This window comes from Phalacrocorax carbo, chromosome 2 (assembly GCF_963921805.1).
Source record: "Phalacrocorax carbo chromosome 2, bPhaCar2.1, whole genome shotgun sequence".
Classification (NCBI taxonomy): Eukaryota; Metazoa; Chordata; class Aves; order Suliformes; family Phalacrocoracidae; genus Phalacrocorax; species Phalacrocorax carbo.
Window position 1 is genome coordinate 60,385,527 of NC_087514.1, and position 20,726 is coordinate 60,406,252.

General features: G+C 36.4%; 1 protein-coding gene across 1 annotated transcript in view; it reads right to left on the bottom strand.

Moving 5' to 3' along the window:
- The window catches only part of CDH19 (cadherin 19), a 73,424-nt gene that overhangs the window by 21,878 nt on the left and 30,820 nt on the right, over positions 1-20,726 (bottom strand). Inside the window, exons 4-9 of the mRNA XM_064443081.1 lie at positions 18,172-18,466; positions 11,320-11,439; positions 10,527-10,691; positions 9,623-9,807; positions 8,172-8,425; positions 4,979-5,115 (exon numbers count right to left, since the gene is read on the bottom strand). Of these exons, the coding sequence (XP_064299151.1) occupies positions 4,979-5,115; positions 8,172-8,425; positions 9,623-9,807; positions 10,527-10,691; positions 11,320-11,439; positions 18,172-18,466 (1,156 nt within the window). The remainder of the gene's footprint in view (positions 1-4,978; positions 5,116-8,171; positions 8,426-9,622; positions 9,808-10,526; positions 10,692-11,319; positions 11,440-18,171; positions 18,467-20,726) is intronic.

Here is a 20,726-nt window from a genome sequence, read left to right on the forward strand (position 1 = left end):
TGATGGGCTGAGATCAACTGTATGAGATTCAACAAGGCCAAGTGCTGGGTCCTGCACTTGGGTAACAAGAACCCCAGGAAATGCTACAGGCTTGGGGAAGGGTGGCTGGAAAGCTGCCTGGCAAAGAAGGACCTGGGGGTGCTGGTTGACAGCCGGCTGAACATGAGCCAGCAGTGTGCTCAGGTGGCCAAGAATGTCAACAGCATCCTGGCTTGTATCAGGAATAGTGTGGCCAGCAGGAGTGGGGAAGTGATTGTGCCCCTGTACTCGGCACTGGTGAGGCTGCACTTCAAATATCATGTTCAGTTTTGGTACAAGAAGGACATTGAGATGCTGGAACGTGTCCAGAGAAGGGCAATGAAGCTGGTGAAGGGTCTGGAGAGCAAGTCTTATGAGGAGAGGTTGAGGAAACTGGGGTTGTTTTGCCTGCAGAAGAGGAGGCTGAGGGGAGACATTATCTCTCTCTAGAAGTACCTGAAAGGAGGTTGTAGTGAGGTGGGCGTCAGTCTCTTCTCCCAAGTAACAAGCAGTAGGACAAGAGGAAACAGCCTCAGGTTGCACCAGTGAAGGTTTAGATTGGATATCAGGCAAATTTTCTTCACCAAAAGGGTTGTCAAGCACTGGAACAGGCTGCCTAGGGAAGTGTTTGAGTCACTATCTCTTGAGGTAGATGTGTAGATGTGGTGCTTAGGGACATGGTTTAGTTGTCAACTTGGCAGTGTTAGGTTGGACTTGATGTTCTTAGAGGTCTTTTCCAACCTTAATGATTCCATGATTTTCTACTAAACACTTCCCAGAAGCCCTTGCCTATCAACACATCAAATCACTTACATGGCATAGCTCTGAGAAATATATGCCCTTCCCACAATGTAATTTATTACTCTAGTAGGCAAGAAGTTTCTCAGCAACAGTAATCTTGACATTAACTTGGACATGTTGTTGGGTAAGGACCATAATGAAGACATTTTTCCAACAAATAAAAGAATCTTAAACCATTCCAGGAATACTAAATATCTATAAACCTGTATCACTATCAATATATCAGTCTGCTCTGTCTAAACCAGAAGTATGTCACTCACAAGACTATTCATTATAGTTAAAATATGCCTCATGATAGGTGCTAGTGTCACTGCTTCTGACCTGTTCACTTCAAACTATAGGTTTGGTTCGTTCATACATTGCTTTTTAAATTTATAATTCACTAGTTGCCTGGAGCAAACATTTATTTTCTTGGATCTCATGGAATCTGTGCTCATAGCTTTGAGTCTTTTGCCAAAGGAAATGGCAGCTAAAGCAACTACCACAGAGATAAAGGGCTAGATACTCAGCAGTTTCACATTGCTATTCCTCCTGTGAAATCATCAGAGTCGTTGCTAATTTACCAAAGCTTATGATCTGTCACAGTCATCTCAAAAATACTTCTTTGTGGGATTACATTTGTCTTGTTGAATCCCAACATCCATAATAATAAAATAGGCAATGAAAGAGTGCTTGGCTTATTTTTTAAATAAATATAAAAGGTAGCACACATCCTTTTTAGAAATAATACTGAGAGTGCAGGACCTACCTAACCACTTTTGCTTAAGTCAGAATTTGATATGTAGGGCAGAGATTTGGCTGGACTCTCATTGCAAGGGAAAATTTGTAACACTTATTAGGAGGCATGGAATACCTTTGGTGGCTTCAGTCATATATAAAGTGGCATGGGAAGGACCCAGCTACATTGGGCTATTCCTAACTTGCTTGTTATAAGATTCATAGATTCTGTATTGGCTTTAAAGCCTACCCTTTCTTGCACAAACACTTAGGCAGCTTTCAACCTAGAGCTGCCATTCACATGTTTTCTTTCATCAAATAACCCTTCTTTTTTATTTTAGTTTTGTTAATAGTCTTATTTCTACTTCCTTACTACGTTTGGGTTGTTGTGTTGTGGTAGTTTTTGGGTTTTTTTTCCTCAGCATATATTTAAAAGACAAGGAAGAGAATTTTTCATGTTGCTGTTGGAAGATAACAGTATGGATGATTTTAATTTTTCTGAAATTACAGGTGTTTTGTTTTGCAAGGGAGCAACATGTTAAAAAGCCACTCTGGGAATCAGTGACTCATAAATATTTACTGAAGATTTTGGGTGAAGCAAAATCTTTTGGCTGCAGCTGGGGAAGACGGTGGGCAACACTTATTTTGTCCTTATCCCTTACACAGGAAAACTTGTCAGAATTTGAATACAGTTATCGTACTTGTATCCTGCATTAGGCTAAAGATCTTTCAATGAGCAGAAAATCTCTTTGTCAGAATGTCCATGAGAGAGATCATAACTGGAAAAACAAGGTCTGAATGAACAGGATTTCAAATGCAATAGACTGGATCAGTGTGAAGAATTAAGTTGATGTTTTAATTATAAGAGACCTAAATAAGTAACTTGCTTATTTTGGAGCTGTGTGAAAAGAAAAGCAATGACCATCTCTACAGACACAGTAGAACTTAATACTTGCATGGATTAAAGAAAGCTTGGCATTGTCATCAGCCAGTAAAAGGAAACTTGTAGTAATAGTAATAATAACAGTAATAATAGCAAATAATAATAATAGTCGTTGTTATAATCATAATTTAGGGTAAAGCAAATTTCTTTACTTCCTAAAGGAAATGAAAACTTCTTTCTTTAAAAAAAGGATCAATTAAAAAGCTATGAATTCTATCAACAAAAGTATATATGACCAATGTGGAGTGACAATTAAATATTGAATTAAAGATATGCTCCACAACTGAAACCTTCAAGGAGCTGTAAGTTCTGTAGTCACGTAGTAGGTCTGGAACCCACTATGAAAGGACATTTACAAGATCCAGTGGAAAAATGACTCTTGTCTCTAGTGGGTAAGTTTGCTTATGACTGGCAGTGCACTTTTCCAATGGGATTATAGAGAAATGAGGATCAAAGTAAGCTCAAGCCAGTTGCTATCAGGAATTTTTGTTGTCCGTCTATAGCTCAATAGATAGAGAGCTGAAGCAGGTCTTCCTCTTCTAAATCAATCGTCAGTCAATCTTCTTACAGACTTAATAAATCAGTGTTAAGCTGATGACTTAAGGATTTCTTGCTCTCATGCATGGTTAGAATGCTGTTGTTTATGCTTCAGCCTTGTACTAGGTGGAAGCCGATTACAACCAACTAAAAACTGACCAAAAGAAACTTGATTTCTCTTGAGCTAGAACAATTTTAGGCATAAAGTGGAATAAGACTCAACAGATTACAGGTTCCAGCTGCTTCTGTTTAAGGTCCAATAAATTAGATTTACTTCTGGGTACCTTTAAACATGCTAGCTCGATGGTGTGAAGATAAGATGATCCACACCACAAGTCTGCAATAACAGAGACAAGCTCCTCTTACTAAGCTCTGATCCCTGTCATTACAATGGAGACAAAAGATTTGTGTCCCTTATGAATACCAGGACATCAACAGGCCCCTAGGGATCTTGCTGTTATAATGCAGTTTCAATATCTGCCTCAGCTGCAATGAATATCTTGTGTGGATGAACTCTAACAGCATTTTGATTTGGCTTCAGTGGAGCCACAATGTCATCCACCAAATGTCTCATACACACAGTGTATGATATGACTATATTTCAATGAATAAAATGCTACTAGTTCATAATATAAATCATTTCAGGTATGCCCAGACCAAGGTGACCTAACTTCAATGCTTTTGAATATACTGTTATAGACAGTGACCTTATTATCATTAAAGAAATAAAGAATAAGAATATGAAGATAATGAGGGCTCGATTTCTCTACAATAACTTTCATTACTGTGAAAGACTCACTTTCTTTTGCTGCAGGAGGCACTTATTCATTTGTAACATTTTGTTCTTTCCTATTTTATTGTTTAACTAAACAGAAAAGTCCAGACCTAAGTTATCCTGCTGTGTTTCCATAACACCATTCAAGACATGACAAAAACATGCCAGAGATCAATTTTACCAACACCTGCCAGCTGCCCAACAACATGAGCAGTAAAATACATTCATGCTTAAAAACTCACAAAGAAACTGAAAAGGAAGGGAATATTATCAATTCCCAAACACTAAAGAATTCAACGAACATGGCTACTGACTATCCTATATTAAACTGCTAGCAGTAATATTCTACATATATACATGGAATGCTCCTTCTTGGGAAGAATGCAATTTATGAATATGTGTTTAAAGCATTCTCAGGAATAAATAACATTTAACTAAGATTCAGGATTAAGAAAACATGCTAAAAGGATTTGGCAAAAACCTGATTTATTGATTGGACTTTAGTTTCATATGTTTTTTTCTCCTTCCTGAGGATGGATGTGATTATTTTTTAAATAATATCCTAATAATCTTGTTAAACTGCCTTATAAATCAGTATTTGTTAATTTTCTAGAGTGTTGTCACAGAGTTAGGGCAACCAGATCACCAAAAGCACAAACAGTGGCAATTTGCATTTGACTTTCAAACTGAACTGACAGGTGAAATCTATATAAAGGATGCTTCACAGGTTTAATTGTCACTGAAGAGAAGTCTAGCTGATTTAGGCCTTACATTCACAATTAATGAGCCACAGGTTTCTGACTGGTGTTAAATTAGACCCTGGCTAATTTCACACTAGTCAAAAATCTGGTGTGAAATTAACCAGGGTCTAATTTAACATAAGAACTTGTACTGCAGGAGCAATTCATATGCTTCAGTGTAACTTGAAAGTGTTACAGTCTTGATCCTATTATAATTTCCTTTCTTTTTTTATAAGGTCATCTTTTATGAAAGAGCACAGGACCTTGGAGCTCAAATACATTCCACTTCTATTTAACTAATCATTTTAATAATGCTTCTTAATGTAGCAAGCAACGGTAATATAATGAGAAAGAAGCATGCATTCTCCACTTAAAAGAAGGCATATTCAGAGGATAATTACAGTCTGCAGTATATAAAACACAGTGTTCCTTAAATTTCTTACTCACTTGTTTCTGTGGCTGTAACAGTTATGTTGTGCCAAGAAGCTATCTCTCGGTCCAGAGGTTTAGTTGTAACGATTGTTCCATTGTGTTCATTGATGCTGAACAATCTCTTTAAATGCATGCCGTGGACAATAGAGTACCTGTACCAAAAAAAGTAAAGAGAATCCCTAATACTGAAGTGTTCCATCAGAAGCAAGGACATAGAGAGCTATTGTCAGCTGAGAAAACAGAACTGTGCATATATACATATAAATGTGCGCTGCAACAACTCAGAAATCATGAAAAATATACACATATAAACATTTAAAATTCACTGCTGCCAAGATCAAAGCTCTTCTTTTTATAAAACTAAATATGTCTCAGATCTATATTAATGTGAACTGAATCTGGAATGCATTATTCATTCTTTCTTCTAAAGTCAGGCTCACAGCAGGTGAATGACTTTGTTGAAAAGAAACAGCAAAAGTGCCACTTGTGAAATGAATAACACTAACAGCTAAGTGGAGGTATAATGGCAAATCTATTTTATCATTGCTGAAATGCTCTGATGCCAAGGGAACGGGCATTATAAAGAAAGACAGGCAACTATCTGTAATGAGGTGTCACCTAGGTGGGTACAAAATCCTAACGCAGGAGATGATTGCAAACGAGTCCAGTGTTCCTGAGTCTCCACTTAGAAGGCTCTGGATGCTATGTCCGTATGCAGACATGCACATGCACACGTACATACATACATACCATTCAAATTGTTAAAGTTTAACCACTGGTCACAGGCCAGAGATGGACTGAAAAAGACACCAAAGATATTGGTTCACATGGAAAGGATATTTACAAATATTTTTTATGACATATAAAAAAGCCCTGTATGTCACAGTTCCTAGTAGAGACTATTTCATGGAAACAAAACCGGTTTGGAAAGTTGAAAGGTTTTTACCATTCCAGTTTGGAACTCTCACATGCAATTATTCCCACTTTAATTGTACCTTTAGTTGTGCTTGACAGAGTCTTTCTCTCTCCTGTTGGCACTTAGGACTCCAACCCAGGCTATGTGCTAGCAGTTGGATGACTCTATAACTTGTTATTTATAGTTACACTTTATCTGTTTTGAAAATCAGTATGAGGATAAATCAAGGAACCAGCACAACACAGTCAGTGAAAGTTCTTATCATTTGAGCCAAAGATGTGACATTTATGAACCTCTATTTTAGGGATTTACAATTCAATTTCTTTTTTTTTTTTTTTTTTAATATTAGTATTTCTCAGCCTTTGCATCCAAAGCTTGTTTAGGGTTTTCTGACATTGGTGTATTGTTTAGTTTGAGGGTTGGTTTTTTTTGGTAATTTGATTCTTTATCGATAATTTTCACAAAATCTATTATATATTTTAGTTATTTTTTATTATTGATGTAGTGAGGTTTTGTTGCATAGTTTTGGTAACTTTGTTTATTTGAAAACTGGGGTCCACAATGCCACACAGCTCGTTTTCTGTATCATAAGCAACCACTGTCATTTATGATAGCCATGGCTTCAAAATTAGATTCATGTGCATGGCGCTTAGCCCAAGAAAAATATCTTTACATAGAAGTGACATGCTCCATTTTAAAGTAACTCAGTGCTGCAATATATGCTTCACTGTTTTGGGACTATGCAGACATATTCACTTTGTAGCAAGTTCCATCAAACTATTTCAAACTAAGAAGTCATAGACATGCACTGTGTTTAAATGTTTCACAGGAAATGCTACAGTCATCTAAAAAAAACCATAAACCAAGCCCTTCTTTTCTGAAAAAATGCACATGTAGATTATATTTATTATTATTTAATTTTACCCATTACTATCTTACTAGATAACAGTAAGTGCATGAAAGATCACAGCAAATGGCCTTTCATTCACTAAACCTCTGAAGTTGTAACTACAGATAGATATATATATATTTCTGTCGTTAAGAATCTGCTAAGTTCATATACACATCAGAAGTTATTTTGTGTCTCATCCATTTGTCCCTCTATCCTAGCTTGTCTAAATTGCACAGTATACAGTGAAGTCAAGTAACTCAAAAAGCTAGTTTAATTATAACCCCTGTTAAAGATTAATTACCTATTTTCTCCTTTAAGAAACAGATTACAGAAAGCAAAAATATTATTTTGCAAAACTGAAAGCCTGGGGGACCCTTTTTATATAATACCTCTACGGGACAATTGTGGTAGATGTAGGCAATTGGTAAATTTTTGGTCATGCTGAGCTGAGCAGATGTCAGTGGTGCTGTTCTGTGTCTCCTTCCCAGAAATGAGTCCATCTCTCCATATCTCCAGAGTATTGGAAACAGACTGGAACACCTCCAGGCACTTACAGATTTGGCTGTGGTACCCTAGCTCTGCTGTTAGGCACTGTGTCTTCCAGGCTACTGTTTAAAATATTACCCCATCTCAAACTGATTGCAAAGATGAACAGACAAAGCTCGTTTATTTAGATTCGAGCTAGGGGGTGGGATTCAACCTAGTGAACAGGTTCTGGCTGAGGTATTTTTCTTCATCGTAGCTAATTTGGGGCTATGTTTTGGATTGGTGACCAAAACAGTACACTGTTGTGATGTTTTAGTTAGTGCTGAGCAGTGCCTACACAGCATCATGGCCTTTTCTCCTTCTCACCCCACCTGTGAGTATGCTGAGGGTGCACAAGAAGTTGGGAGGGGACACAGCCGGGACAGCTGACCCCAAAGGACCAAAGGAATATTCCATACCACAAGATGTCTTGCTCAGCAATAAAACTGGGAGGGGGTGGAGGCTGGCCAGGGCTGTTGCTGCTCAGGGACTGGCTGGGTATTGGCCAGCTGGTAGTGAGCAATTCAGGTTGTTTTGTATCACTTGGTTTTCTTGAGGTTTTGTTAGTTTTGGGTGGTTTTTTTTTTCCTTATGTTGTTTTCTTTCTTCCTTTTTTATTATTAAACTGCCTTTATCTCAACCCATGAACTTTTGCCCTTCTGATAGTCTCTGCATCCCACTGGCTGGGGGGGTGAGCAAGCAGCTGTGTGGTCTTTAGCTGCCTACCAGCGTTAAATCACACCTAGAATAGCCTAAGCTATCACAATGAAAGCATGATTAACTGTAGTCATGAGCCAAGGCAAGGAACAGAAATAGGCTTTGGAAATCCCAACTATGTTAATATTTGACGCCTGTTCACATTTTAAGTCAGATACCTGACTGGGCAGTCATCATCATCTGGATCTCTAGCAGTTACAACGCCCACCAACGAACCACTCACAGCTGCTTCAGCAATCTCCATCACATAGTTCTCCAGGGTGAAAACTGGAGGTTCATCAGCATCTTCCACATTGATTTTCACAATGGTTTTGTCTTCAAATGGTCCTTCTTTCAGAAAACGGTCATCAGTGTACCTGTTTACAACTTTTGCTTGAATACTGTATCTCCTCTTGCTCTCATAATCCACTCTCTGTTAAGAAAGACAGTGAGATGTGGAATATTTCTTTCTCCACCTTTGAACTAGAGTGGTGTGAGATTAAAGACAAAATAGTGCTACCCTTCTTTTAAGAATGTTTCTACAGTAATTACTTCTAAGATTTCTTTTTAATCTTAAAAACACTTTAAAATTAAACTGTGCTATGCCATTGTTTGCTTTCACATGTAGGCTGACTTTAATGTTATAGTTAAACAACACTGTAAAAAAAGTCTTCCTGTAAAATGTCAGAGCCCTAAGAAAAACAACTTCTTCTATTAGTACTTGTATTTCCAACATAGGAGTAACCTTAGTAAACACTGTTCTTTACTTTTACATAAACAATGCAAATCAGTTAATCTGTAGGGGTTAAGCTGAGTATGTTAAAATTTAGTCTCTAAAGAATAAACACTAGTTTATCACTATTTTAGGTGGTCATTATCTTATGTAATTAAAAAAAGAAATACTAAAAAACCCCCAACCTTCCTGAAATGCAATAAATCCAAATTAAGCCACAAAACATACAAAGAAACAAACAAAACCCACTAAAAAACCCAGAACCAAACCAAACCCCAAACCAAATTTCTAGCATTCCATTCAGGCTCCAGATTTCACTAAGCTATCAAACTCCATCATCAGTACAGATAATGACCTGGATGACCCAGAAATCTTCCTATGTGATTCCAAAATAAGTCATAGAGTATAAAAGCCTCTTAAATATCTTAATTCATAAACTGGTATGTTTCTGAGTGTCTTTTCAAACCTATGTCTTAACAAAAATTCCACTGTCTATCTAACGTTGTAATATGTTCTGGCTTCAGTTAGGTTTAATGGGAGGTGTTGGAAGGGAGGCAATATTGTGTACAATTTATTGATAAAGATTTTACAGATGATGCACAGAAGAGAGAGAATGTTTTTTCACAATGGTATACACTATGCTGCACAGCTAGTAATAACATTAGGATACTTTGATTACCACTATTTTGCTCAGAAATAATAGGAATGAGTTAAAAAAGTAAACAGAAATAAAAGCATATTTCTTTTTATCTCCTTAATATGTTAATCAAATCACAAAGCCTGAAGAAAGAAAAAATAGTTAAATCCAAAGCAATAGGCTTTTTTTAAGTATCCAGCTTGCCTGAGGAGATTTTTTCCAGTATTTAGAGATGTTTTAGAAGGTTTCTGAGCTCTCACCTTTTTTAATAAGATAATTCCTTCTTGAGTCTCATTGTTAGTAATGATGTCAAAAACATCTGAGCTATCTCCTTCAATGAAATAGTTCATGGCTGCATTCTCCCCTATGTCGCTGTCTTCTGCGAAGACTGTGCCTACAGTAGTGCCCACAGGAGCCTCTTCAGAGACGCTCAGATAATAGAGTCCTAAAGAAACAAATACTGACACAGTTTAGCGATCTGCTGTGGTTAATAGCTGTTGTAGCTATGATGGCCTGAGGCTCTCAGAAATTTGGGGAAAGCCCCCATCTTTTATGAGAGCAATGGATCTAATCCATCAAGGGATAGATCTTGGGAGCTGAGGGTGACAACGTTTTCACTCGACTCCTCCTCTCTCAGCCCCATTTTACCAGTAAATAAAGAGCTAAGGAGAACCCACAGGGTGAAAAGACAGTGGAGGGCAGCACTTCCCAACTACATTTTACTACTGCTTTCTGACAGCCCAGCCAGCAGCTGGGAGCTCCCTGGACAGAGAAGGTCACATCATTTGCCAAAAAGTTTACAGTATCTGTCAGCAAAGAATTAAGACAGGAGAAAAAGAAAGAAGGTGAGTGAAAATGGTACTAAATATCCCGTTGTCCAGTTTTTAGGCTTAGGGCAAACTATATGGAAAGCAGTTTAGTAAGTCAATTGTCTACAAAGACTAGTGATGAAAACAGCAGGCCTGGGGTCTTTTGTAATAATAGGTTTTCTTTTCCTCTTTGTTTTGAGCTTTTGTGGGGGATTTTTAAAAATTATTATTTAAATCTGTATGCTGAAGTTAAAACACAGACATGTTCTGAAAAGACTTACCAGTGAACTAAATAGATTTTCAGTAGATCTAAGTTTCCTCAAAGCCTCAACTACTGTAAGTAGCTTATACTCACGCTGTTGAAATTTAGGTGGATTGTCATTGATGTCGGAGAGGTTGATGGTAACAGTGGCTGTAGCTGAAAATGCCCCTGCTTGCCCAACCATATCTTTGGCTTGGATGATGACCAAATACTGATCTTTTGTTTCTCTATCCATTTGGGAAGCCATTCTGATGACGCCTAAAAATGAAAAGTATAATATAATAACATAAAATCGTCCAATTTTTCCCAGCATTTGAGCATATAATATAGGTATAAGATGTGTCATTGGACACAGCTATGGGTTTACATTCTAAAACCATGCGCAGCACAACTGTCTTAATACTGGGAATCAGTACTCTTGGCAACACCTGCGCAGTATGACAGATCCATTCTGCATACTTAGAGTTCTGGGGAGCAGAACACACCAAATATCTCCCCTACCATACATAACCTTCTTTCTTCCCCAGAAATGAGGATTTTGGAGGGATGTCACATATCTGTGGTTTCTCCAACATAGAGGTAGATATGTCACATAATGAGGTGTAGAGCTGTTAACACAGAATTGTTCCTAGGTCCATTTGTTGGATGGGGTACTCAGAATCCAACTCTTTTTTTTTTTGCAAGATAACATGCTAAATAAATTGTTGATTCTCTAGAGACAAAGAAAGAACTGGGTTTTTTTTTACATGTAAGAACTATACAAATATGTACAAGTGTAGGGTCATATCAGTTGATCTTTGTGTTGAACTGAAGACAGACATTTTTGCTCACATCCATTTTATCTTAGTTTATCAATGTTTTCAAGTTACAAGACAATTTGCAGTACCTGTCTTTGGCTCCACAGAAAAATAAGGCTGTCCCTGAATGAGACTGTAAAGTAGACGAGCACTATTCCCATAAGAAGGATCATCACCATCTGTAGCTGTTACCTGTGTAACCGAAGTACCTCAAGGAAAAAAATAAAAAATATTATGTTTATCTCACCATTACAGAACATAAACAACATAAACTCTTTAAAAAGCTTTTCACATACCAGTTATATTAGCAAACAGTCCTGAAAGTTTAAAGAAGGAAATGGCATCTTCTAAAATTTATCATTAAAAAGGGAAAATATTTCCTCTGCAACTCTCCTTGTTGCATTCAAATTTTTAATTAAAATTAAAGTGTATGACTTTTCAGCACTGTATTTATATTTCTTAAAATATTACACATCTTATACCTTTTCCCCTAATTTCTGCTACATGAGTGAAGTACAGCAAATTGTTTCTACTCCCCTTGTATATTTTTGAAAGCATTTTATGGAAGTTTCCCATGAGAATAAGAAAACACAGCCACTTTATCACCAGTAGGCCCACTGGTGATAAAGAATTGAATTGTTAGCAAGCAAAGCAGCCAAGAAGTATAACAAGGCTCTGATAATATTTTTTATCCTTGAGTCTTTAATGAGCCTGTCCCAGGACAAGAGTCACGTCAGAATCCCCAGTGCAAAAGGCACAGCAGAATCAATCCGCAGAGCTTGATTTTTGTCTCTAGCTGGAAGATGGTTATATCTTAGATACAAGATCGACAACAATCTCATGGCACATCACTGATGATTGTCCTTTAAAAGAAGATATTCACAGTAGCATAATTTTGTGAAATAATCATTATTTTTGTCTTTTTTTCCTCACCTAGGTTCTGCATAAGAATACAAATATCACTTCTCATGAGGAACAGCAGGAAATCAAGCTACTTTCTAAAAATTTCTGGCATACGTTCACATGGTTGCACCTGCTTACCAATATAGCTGTATAGTTATGCTGGAGGAGAAAAGAAGAAGAAATGGTGGAGTGCAAGGAGTTAGACCAGAAACACCTTTTTAACTACAAACTCAAAGTTGATACTTATCCCCAATAAAACACATATATGAATTTCTGAGTTTTCTAGTACTTCAACGGTTTTATTTTTAAATAAAAATGAAGAAGGCTTTACCATATAAGTTTATGCTAAATGAAATATTTAAATTATTTTAAAAAATATTTTTTGCATTTTCTCACAATTTATTCAACAGCGATCCAAGTGATTCTATAATGCATGTTACCTTCTCTCAGAGTGGAGACACACTACTAGATGTTATTAAATGCCACCAACTTTTGGAGCGATGTGTCCTTCAAAACATACAATACTAAATTTGTGATATTTAGGTGTGTATTAGGTGTGTGTATAGAAATTTACATATATGTATACCTCTCCCTATTGCTCTGGAGAAATTTAAAGATAAAATAACAGATTAATATTTAATCAGGACACATATATGCTTCAGAAATAACAGTATTCTTTAATAAGACTGAGGGGTAAAGAAAATCCTTAGCTACACAACTGTTAACTTTGTATCAACTGTGGTCTATGGAAACCATTTTAATACAGCAAATTAATCCTCTAAGACAATTTAGCATGACGAGAATGCTGTTGCTTTGAAAAAAAATTGAGTGCTATTTAGGAAGTGATCAAGAACTATGAATAATCCAACAGGTACAGTCTGTTATAAATGCCATTTCCTACTAAATAAATGCAAGTGACAACAACTACATTTAGAAATGGACTTGTTTAGAGCACCATATTTAATAAATCAGGAATAAAATCCAACAAGTATAGGACTGCAAAGTTATCACTACAGTTTTTTGCATCTCATTCATTTCAAAGTGGATTTATTTTCTACACAGTTTCTAACCATTAGAAAGAAGCGTTGAATCTAAAACAGCATTTGCTGCTTCCCTAAGCCCCAGCCTCCTTTCCTGCTTGCTTATTGACCCTTCCAGAGTATAGCAGAAGTCAGAAGCATGGAATTTGCCCAGCTGGTCTCAGTGAGATGCAGCTGGTGGATATGATGGAAAGGTGGGAAGGCAAGGGGCCTCTGGTAAAGAGGGAGACAATCTGCTGGGAGCAATAACAGATCTCTGGCACTCTTAGGGTGGGAGACTATTTTTTAAACTGAGATGATAGGAGGCTATGTAAAGAGAAGACTATGGTTTCTCACATTTTTTTAGGACAAAGATTTCATGATCACTATATGAACCTTTATATTAAATATGGACTATGGAATAAGCAGAAGAAAAATATTATCCTGGGTTCAGAATACTTTTTCAGCTTTTAATTTTTCACTGCCATGAAGCCTGTATTTCTTTATACGTTTAACCTGAAGCAAAAAAAAAAAAGCAAGCCATTTGGCGAACAGAATCATGTTTACCTAGACATTTGTATCTGAGTGACAGAAGTTACAATGTTAATATTATGTACTTAAAAACTCCAAAAAGCCATTTTTTTGTAACTCAAAGGTTAGGAGAAGAATAATTGTTCTGTTACAAACAATACTTTTTAAAACAATCAATGAGCACGTATCCTCCCCTAAATAAACAAACCCCAAAACCCCACCTCTTGACAGTCCAGCCACGACAAGATATAATTGACAATCCAGCCATCATAGAGTTTCACAACATTTATGTGAAAATGGATATCGTGACAGAGACAAATTTACTGAATATGTCCGTGGGCCTTCAAACACACATTTTTGAATACGGGACTCTGTAGGATGTTGATCTAAGCATTAGCCTCAAATATGTGTTTTTTGTACCCAGTAATGTCTTAAGCTGGATAGTAAACATACTTACACATTTTTTTGCTTTTTATTAGATTTATTTAAGGCAAACTACATTTAGCTGATTGCTGTCTAAGATTTTTCTTTGTATTCCTGCAGCCTTGGTTTTACCCTTCTTTGGCAAAACATTGTAGTGCCACTTATATATTGCCACCCATTAGGTAAACTGTAGGGTCCTCATATGGCAAATAGTTATTCATTTTTCTAACTAGAGCTTGAAATCTATAAAAACATTAATATATTAACATAATGATATATTATTGCATCTGATTCTTAACCATTCCATCATATGTACTGCATTTGTAGAAGTTTAACAGCTATATGGAAGGTGCTTAATGCAAAATTGTACCAAATGCCTGAGGGAAAATCACAGTCCTGTGTTCTCGGAAGAGAGTACGTTTGCTGACACGCTTTTCATATACTTTGACACTTGCATATAAAATCCTAATAAAATTTAGTACTGAAGATAAAAGACAGCAAAGAAAGAAGTAAAATGTATTCTAGTTTGTTGGCACATTAGCGTATATATATATTGATATTTGTACCTAACTTTAGGCAAAATTATTTGTGTCTATTTTCTGTTTTTCTGTGGTTCTCTGAGGCAAGTGGTTGGCTGTGAGTTAGTCTTGCCTTGCTTTCTTAGTTCCAGGCAAAATGTTCACTAACAGTGAACTGCTTTCCCAAGTATTGCTTACTGAGCTTGTTTTCTATGAGAAAATTACTAGGAGATCCCAGGTCTAGCATCAGTGAGCTGAACTGCTGCTAGAGAGCTCTGAAACAGAGCAAAGGCCAAGTGTCTTTACTGCACTGTATCATTTAAACTAATTCTGGTCTACATCCTTTATTATGCAAGGGGATGTTCTATTCTACTGGGAGAAAAGGCACTGATATAATGATCTGTTACAGTAACAACTCTGCAAGTTTTAGTTGGTTACTGTTTCTATCTACTGCGAGACTACTAATTTCCTTGTAAGGATTAGTGCTTTAGGATGCACACAAAAAGAGGTTTCACCTCAGAAGCGCAGTCCCTACCCTTTAGGAAGCAGGGTAAGGGAGCCCAGAGAAGTTCTCATGGCATGGCTCAGCTGTTTCACTGGAGCTGACCGCTGTGAAGATATATACTATTTTATACCACTCCACTCACATTCTGTATGCCAGACCTACACATTAGTATGCCAGTAGTGTAGTAGTGTCCACATGGAAGAAGTAGGTGAAAGAGTGATCTCTGAGATTAATGTAGAAGAAGCAATGTAGAAAATATTTCAAGATACATAGGACTGACCTAGATTCACATATCATACACTGGATGATCGCAAATCTGAGAGTTTACTATTTCAGGTAGTCTGTGTCTGAGAGAGGAGGCACACAGGGATCTTGTTTTATTTTTCATCCATTCTGACAAACGGGAGCTGGTGTTACTTCTGATTTTTTTTTCATATATTTCTGCATTTTACTGGAATTTTTTTCCTATAACCTTACAGCAATCTCACAAAATAAATTAAGGTTTTTGCAGTTTAATTAATCTTATGCTGAAATGATATGATATTTTAGGAATTTAAATATATGATAGATGACACAGGAGGTTGGAAAAAGACTACAGAGCCTTTCATTCTTAGGGTACCAATTTATGGCCAAATGAAGTCAATATAGACTGAAACTTCTCATGTGTCAACTGTTTGTTGGTGGTTTCAGGTGAGAAACAGAGGTATACAGGAAAAGATTACTACTGTTGGGCTTGGCCATACATAAAACCCTACCTAGCTTTTTTCTTTTTTTCCCAGATAGCCATCATTAAGACAGCTGCTCATCATTAAGACAGGAAGATAAGATAGAAGAAAATCATAAGTCAATTTCTGAAATACTTCTGTGAATGGTTACAGGTCTGTGTCAGTATAAATCTAGCTATACTAAATTATCAGCTATTTTAGCACCATATGTGTAAGAGACCAAGTGCCTCATAAACAAAGCTTTACCACAGGAAAAAAAAAAAAAAAAAAAAAAAAAGAAAGAGAAAAAAGGGTTTTGTCAAAGTCCTAAATCTGTGTAAACCCAGTTAAAAATACCCAGATAATTATAGACAATGAACTATACTGATTATTACCATGAACACATTAAAAAATGCAAATGTTCTTGACAAGGCACCTGTCTTCCCAGCTCCAAGCCTGAATGAGTAAGCAAGATGCAAAGGTTAGAAGTACCCTCTGAACAAGCAACTGATTATGTTAGAAAGTTATTTGACTGAGAGCTCAGATGCAGGAGTCTTGAGACAAATAAGTCTGTCTGCATGGAAGAAAGTGGCAGTGGAGAAGCAATCACACACCCAAAAGTGATTTCCCTGGTAAAGGGTGGTATAAGCAGGGTGACTAGGAAATAAATTGATTAAACGGATGTCCTTTGTAGCTGTTGCTGCTAGTGATGGTGAGCTTCTGCTTCCTGGCATAAATTAGGATACTAACCCCACTTTTGATTAAACCCCAGGCATGAATATCCTTTTCTTGCAACTGCTATCCATGCTGGCAGAAGATAAAGTTTACAGCTCCCTGAGAAAGATCCACTGAATCTGCCCTAAAAGTTGAATGGGCAATGCTGAATGAAACATAATTTTTATTACCTTTTATGATTGCTGATGCTATTACATTAATGATCTCATTAATTCACATAGTTTTATGTAGCACAATATTTGAATTTCTTTTCAATATTATTTGTAATAGAAAAAACCAGAAGAGATAGGGGTATAAATTTAAAAGATTACTGGGATTCTTTTTGTAAGATTTAAAGGAACCAGTTTTCCTTTGATTTTGAAGATAGTTATTTGGAGATAGCAGTATCTATATCATGTTTATTTATGTCAGCTGCATTCACACTTTGGTTTTTTTTAAGGTTTTAAAGGTATGTATATACACATTATGTATGCGTATGTGTATGTACACATATATGTATATATACATGTTTATTTGTCAGATGTTGACTTTACTTTGTATTTGTTGTATTAAGTTTCCAGGTACGTGACAGATCCTAGTACAGGTCTGTTTGATTGTGTGGAGGTGGGGAAGAAGAGATGCAGGGATTAAGTTATTCTTCTTGACAGGAAAATTACGATTCATGTGCTTAGGGAATCAGAAGGCAGTCCTTCACTGCACACCATCTAGTCCAAACAAAGAGAAGCTGACTGATAGGGAAGAGACTTGGCAGTGTAAATAGGTAGGAATGATACATGGTGTGAGGGTGGTCATCACCCAAATCAGCTTCATACCATTCCTGTTCTGAACCCATTACTTATAGGAAGGAGACTATCCCTATCTTTGGGGGCAAAATCATGAGTGCTTGTGATGTGAATGTGATTATTTTCCAGTTACAGTACAATATGATTTATGCTACACAGGTTATAATAAAGATACATTTTTAATTATTAAACAGAATCAGAGTAGACTGAAGGATTTGAAGGATTCTGTTGAGTACTTACCGGTTCAACAGTGCTTATATTTATGTCCTTAAGAGAGTCAGCTGAGGTCAGAGGACCTTAAAATTTATGTGCATGCTACTTTTCTTTCAGGTAGAAGCCTGAAGAGCTGACAAGTTGCAACAACATACACCGAACAATTTTCTAGAGACTAGGGTGCTATACTGATCAAAAAAGTAGTGAAATCTGTTAAACCCAAATCTCCTTTGCAGTGTTACTGGCTGTAGTACTCCACCTATTTCAAATGGTAATGTTATATTTTTAAACAAGTACCAGTTTCAAGGCTGAATCACTGATGGGAAAGACAACTCTCTATAGTCAAGCCAAGCATGTGTTCAGATTCTGTAAAAGGACTTGCATACATGCAGGTACCTAAATACTTAAGGCAGGGTGTTAAGTAGAGGTATGCACAACCTTCAGTTTAAGCAGATACCTCTGCGAATTTCCAAGCTTCTAGAATAGTTTGCTTCCTTCTCACTGAAAACAGTCTATAAAATATGCTATTAAGATTTCATATCAATATAGCTATCTAGAAAAAAAAATCAGGAAATAAAGTTTTTATTTCACAGCATTTTGGTTCATACCTTCAGGTGACATCTCTGGAACAGTGGCAACATAAGGTCCATCCAAGAACTGTGGTTCATGATCATTGATGTCTCGAACCTTGATAATAAATTCTGATTCAGGTTCAACTGGAAGCTGAGTGCTCCTGTTAATTGCTTGTGCTCTTAGGGTGTAGAAGGGTTTCTTTTCTCGATCCAGCTTTTGTGTCACATAAATTTTGCCATTATTTTCATCAATGGTAAAAATGCTTCCAGCTCCCTCTCCAGTCAAAATGTATTTTAGCTTGCCATCCTGCTTGTCTAAATCTGATTTCAGCTGTAAGTACAAAACAGAAAAATAAGCCACATTTTGGGAGGGATGACGTTTGAAAATATTCATGTTAGGCTTTGTTTGTTTTTATTCTACCGTGAACCCCATCACTAGTGAGCCTTCTTGGATACTGATATTTAAAAGATGGTTCAGTCACATTTTCAGCCAGTCACAGCTCAGTTTTAAAGTATTGATATAACAGACATATACATGCATGGTAAACCTGAAAAAAAAGATGCTTCAGCCACTTCGAAGTGAAGGGAATGAATGTAAGTATTTGCTTTAGTTCATTGTTTCATCAGCTTCCATAAACTTCTGCTGAAAACAATGCAAAGGTCATTAAACATTACCTAAATTTTTTATTATTACAAATGACAAGGGTACTTTGTAAGTTTTATATATATTTTTGTATTTAGCAATACTAAGTGTAAATACGAGAGACAGTGATGTTCTATTTCTGTTGAAATATTAAAGAGGTGAAAAGCCATTTTGTGGTATAAGCCTGTATTATTTATTCTAAAATAAATTGATAGACATTTTCCATTTCCTTCCAGGGTGATCTGCATCCTGTTGTCTTGCTAAGATGAACTTCATGATGATGATTCCTCTGATGAAGCTGAGCCCTGGAGACCATTGTGGTCCAGCTGCATTTGTTGATGTTAATAAAATTGTTCTGTTAATGTTAAACAATATCTAACAGTACTTTTTAAATAGTAATAACTTAATTTCTTTATATGTTAAGCATCCACAGTTGAATTTTATGGAAACATCAATTTTTATAGCCATCATTAATTCTCTTTTTTTTATTATTTATATATTTTGGGTTTAGAATAAAAGATGTCAAAATCTCTAAGAGCCTGGATAATCATTGAAAATCCAACGTGAAAAAAAAAGAAAAGTTTTCTTTCAGCTTGTTCCTCTTACAAAGCAGTGGGTTTTAAACGCAAATAATGTCTACCTGTTGACTTCAATAATCTTACTGTTTGTCTTCACACTTATTGACCCTATAGCTCAGTGTAGGATATGAGGCCACAGAGTGGGAAAGAAGTAACTATGGGGTGTAAAGGGCACATTTCCCTACTGGATCTACTCAATATATTTTGTAATAGCTTCTGAAGTTGGAAAAATAATTTTAAATTTTATTTGCCCATGCCTTTTGAAGATTTTCATAATGCATCTTCATGAATCAAAAGGATAGTTTATCCAGATTGTGACTGGGACACTTCTCTGAGATATGAGGAACAGATTCGAGTTCCCGGTCAGAGTTGTGTCAGAGTATTTAATCTCTAAATTACACAGAGTTAATTCCCCTTGCTAGTAAAAGAGAGAGAATTTTCAAGGCTAAGGAGTTTAGAACCATTTAAAATATGAACAACTTAAAATCAAATATTTTCAGCATAAGCAGTTTTGTGCAAAATATGGGGCAGGTTCACCCCGTTATGAGTGGTCTTGCCAAACTCATTTTAATACCATCCAGATTTAGGATCTGGCTAAGGGGCACCATAGATTCTTTTTGATCCATAAATCTTCATTTCCTTTTCATGAACCCAGGACATGGGAAAGGTGATGAATATATAGATCTTTAACCTAAAATGGGGTTCGGGTGTGATCACAGAGTGCATCAAACCCTTAGAGACTGGAAGCATGCCTTGGACTGGTTGTTTAGGCATAACCTGTGTTGAACCACTTCACTCAGAATCATTTCTCTCCAGAAGATTTTCATGACCTTGACCATGTTAAATGAGAGGTCCCTTACAGATGACATTTGCTGAGAAAGCATACTGAAGGTTCTTAGTTTTCCTGTTTTATTAGGCTAGACACGGAAGAATAAATGGTTTTTCTGTTGTAAATGAGAAAGCAGAACAAGAATTGATGTACTTGCCCTCATAAATCTGCCATTGAAGTACTGATGGACACATTTCTTTTTCTTAAACATTATAATAGAATAGGATTAATGAGTATGTTAAATGAAATTTAAAGATTGAGCTTTGAACCTGACTGCAAAAATATGTTGATACGGAATAGTGACTTAAAAACACAGACTCTCTGCCTTTGTATTTTCATTAATGCAGTTTCCTTCAGTGCCTTACTTACTAAAAATTTGTGTGCTGATGATAGCCTATCTATTCATTTACTGATATCAGAGCATATTCTACTCAATAAAAAGAAACAAGTAAGTATGTCTGATTAGACAGTGGTTAGACTGCAATATATTATCCATAATCTTCAGTAAAATTTCCCCATAGTTTACCTGTGAGAAATAGAA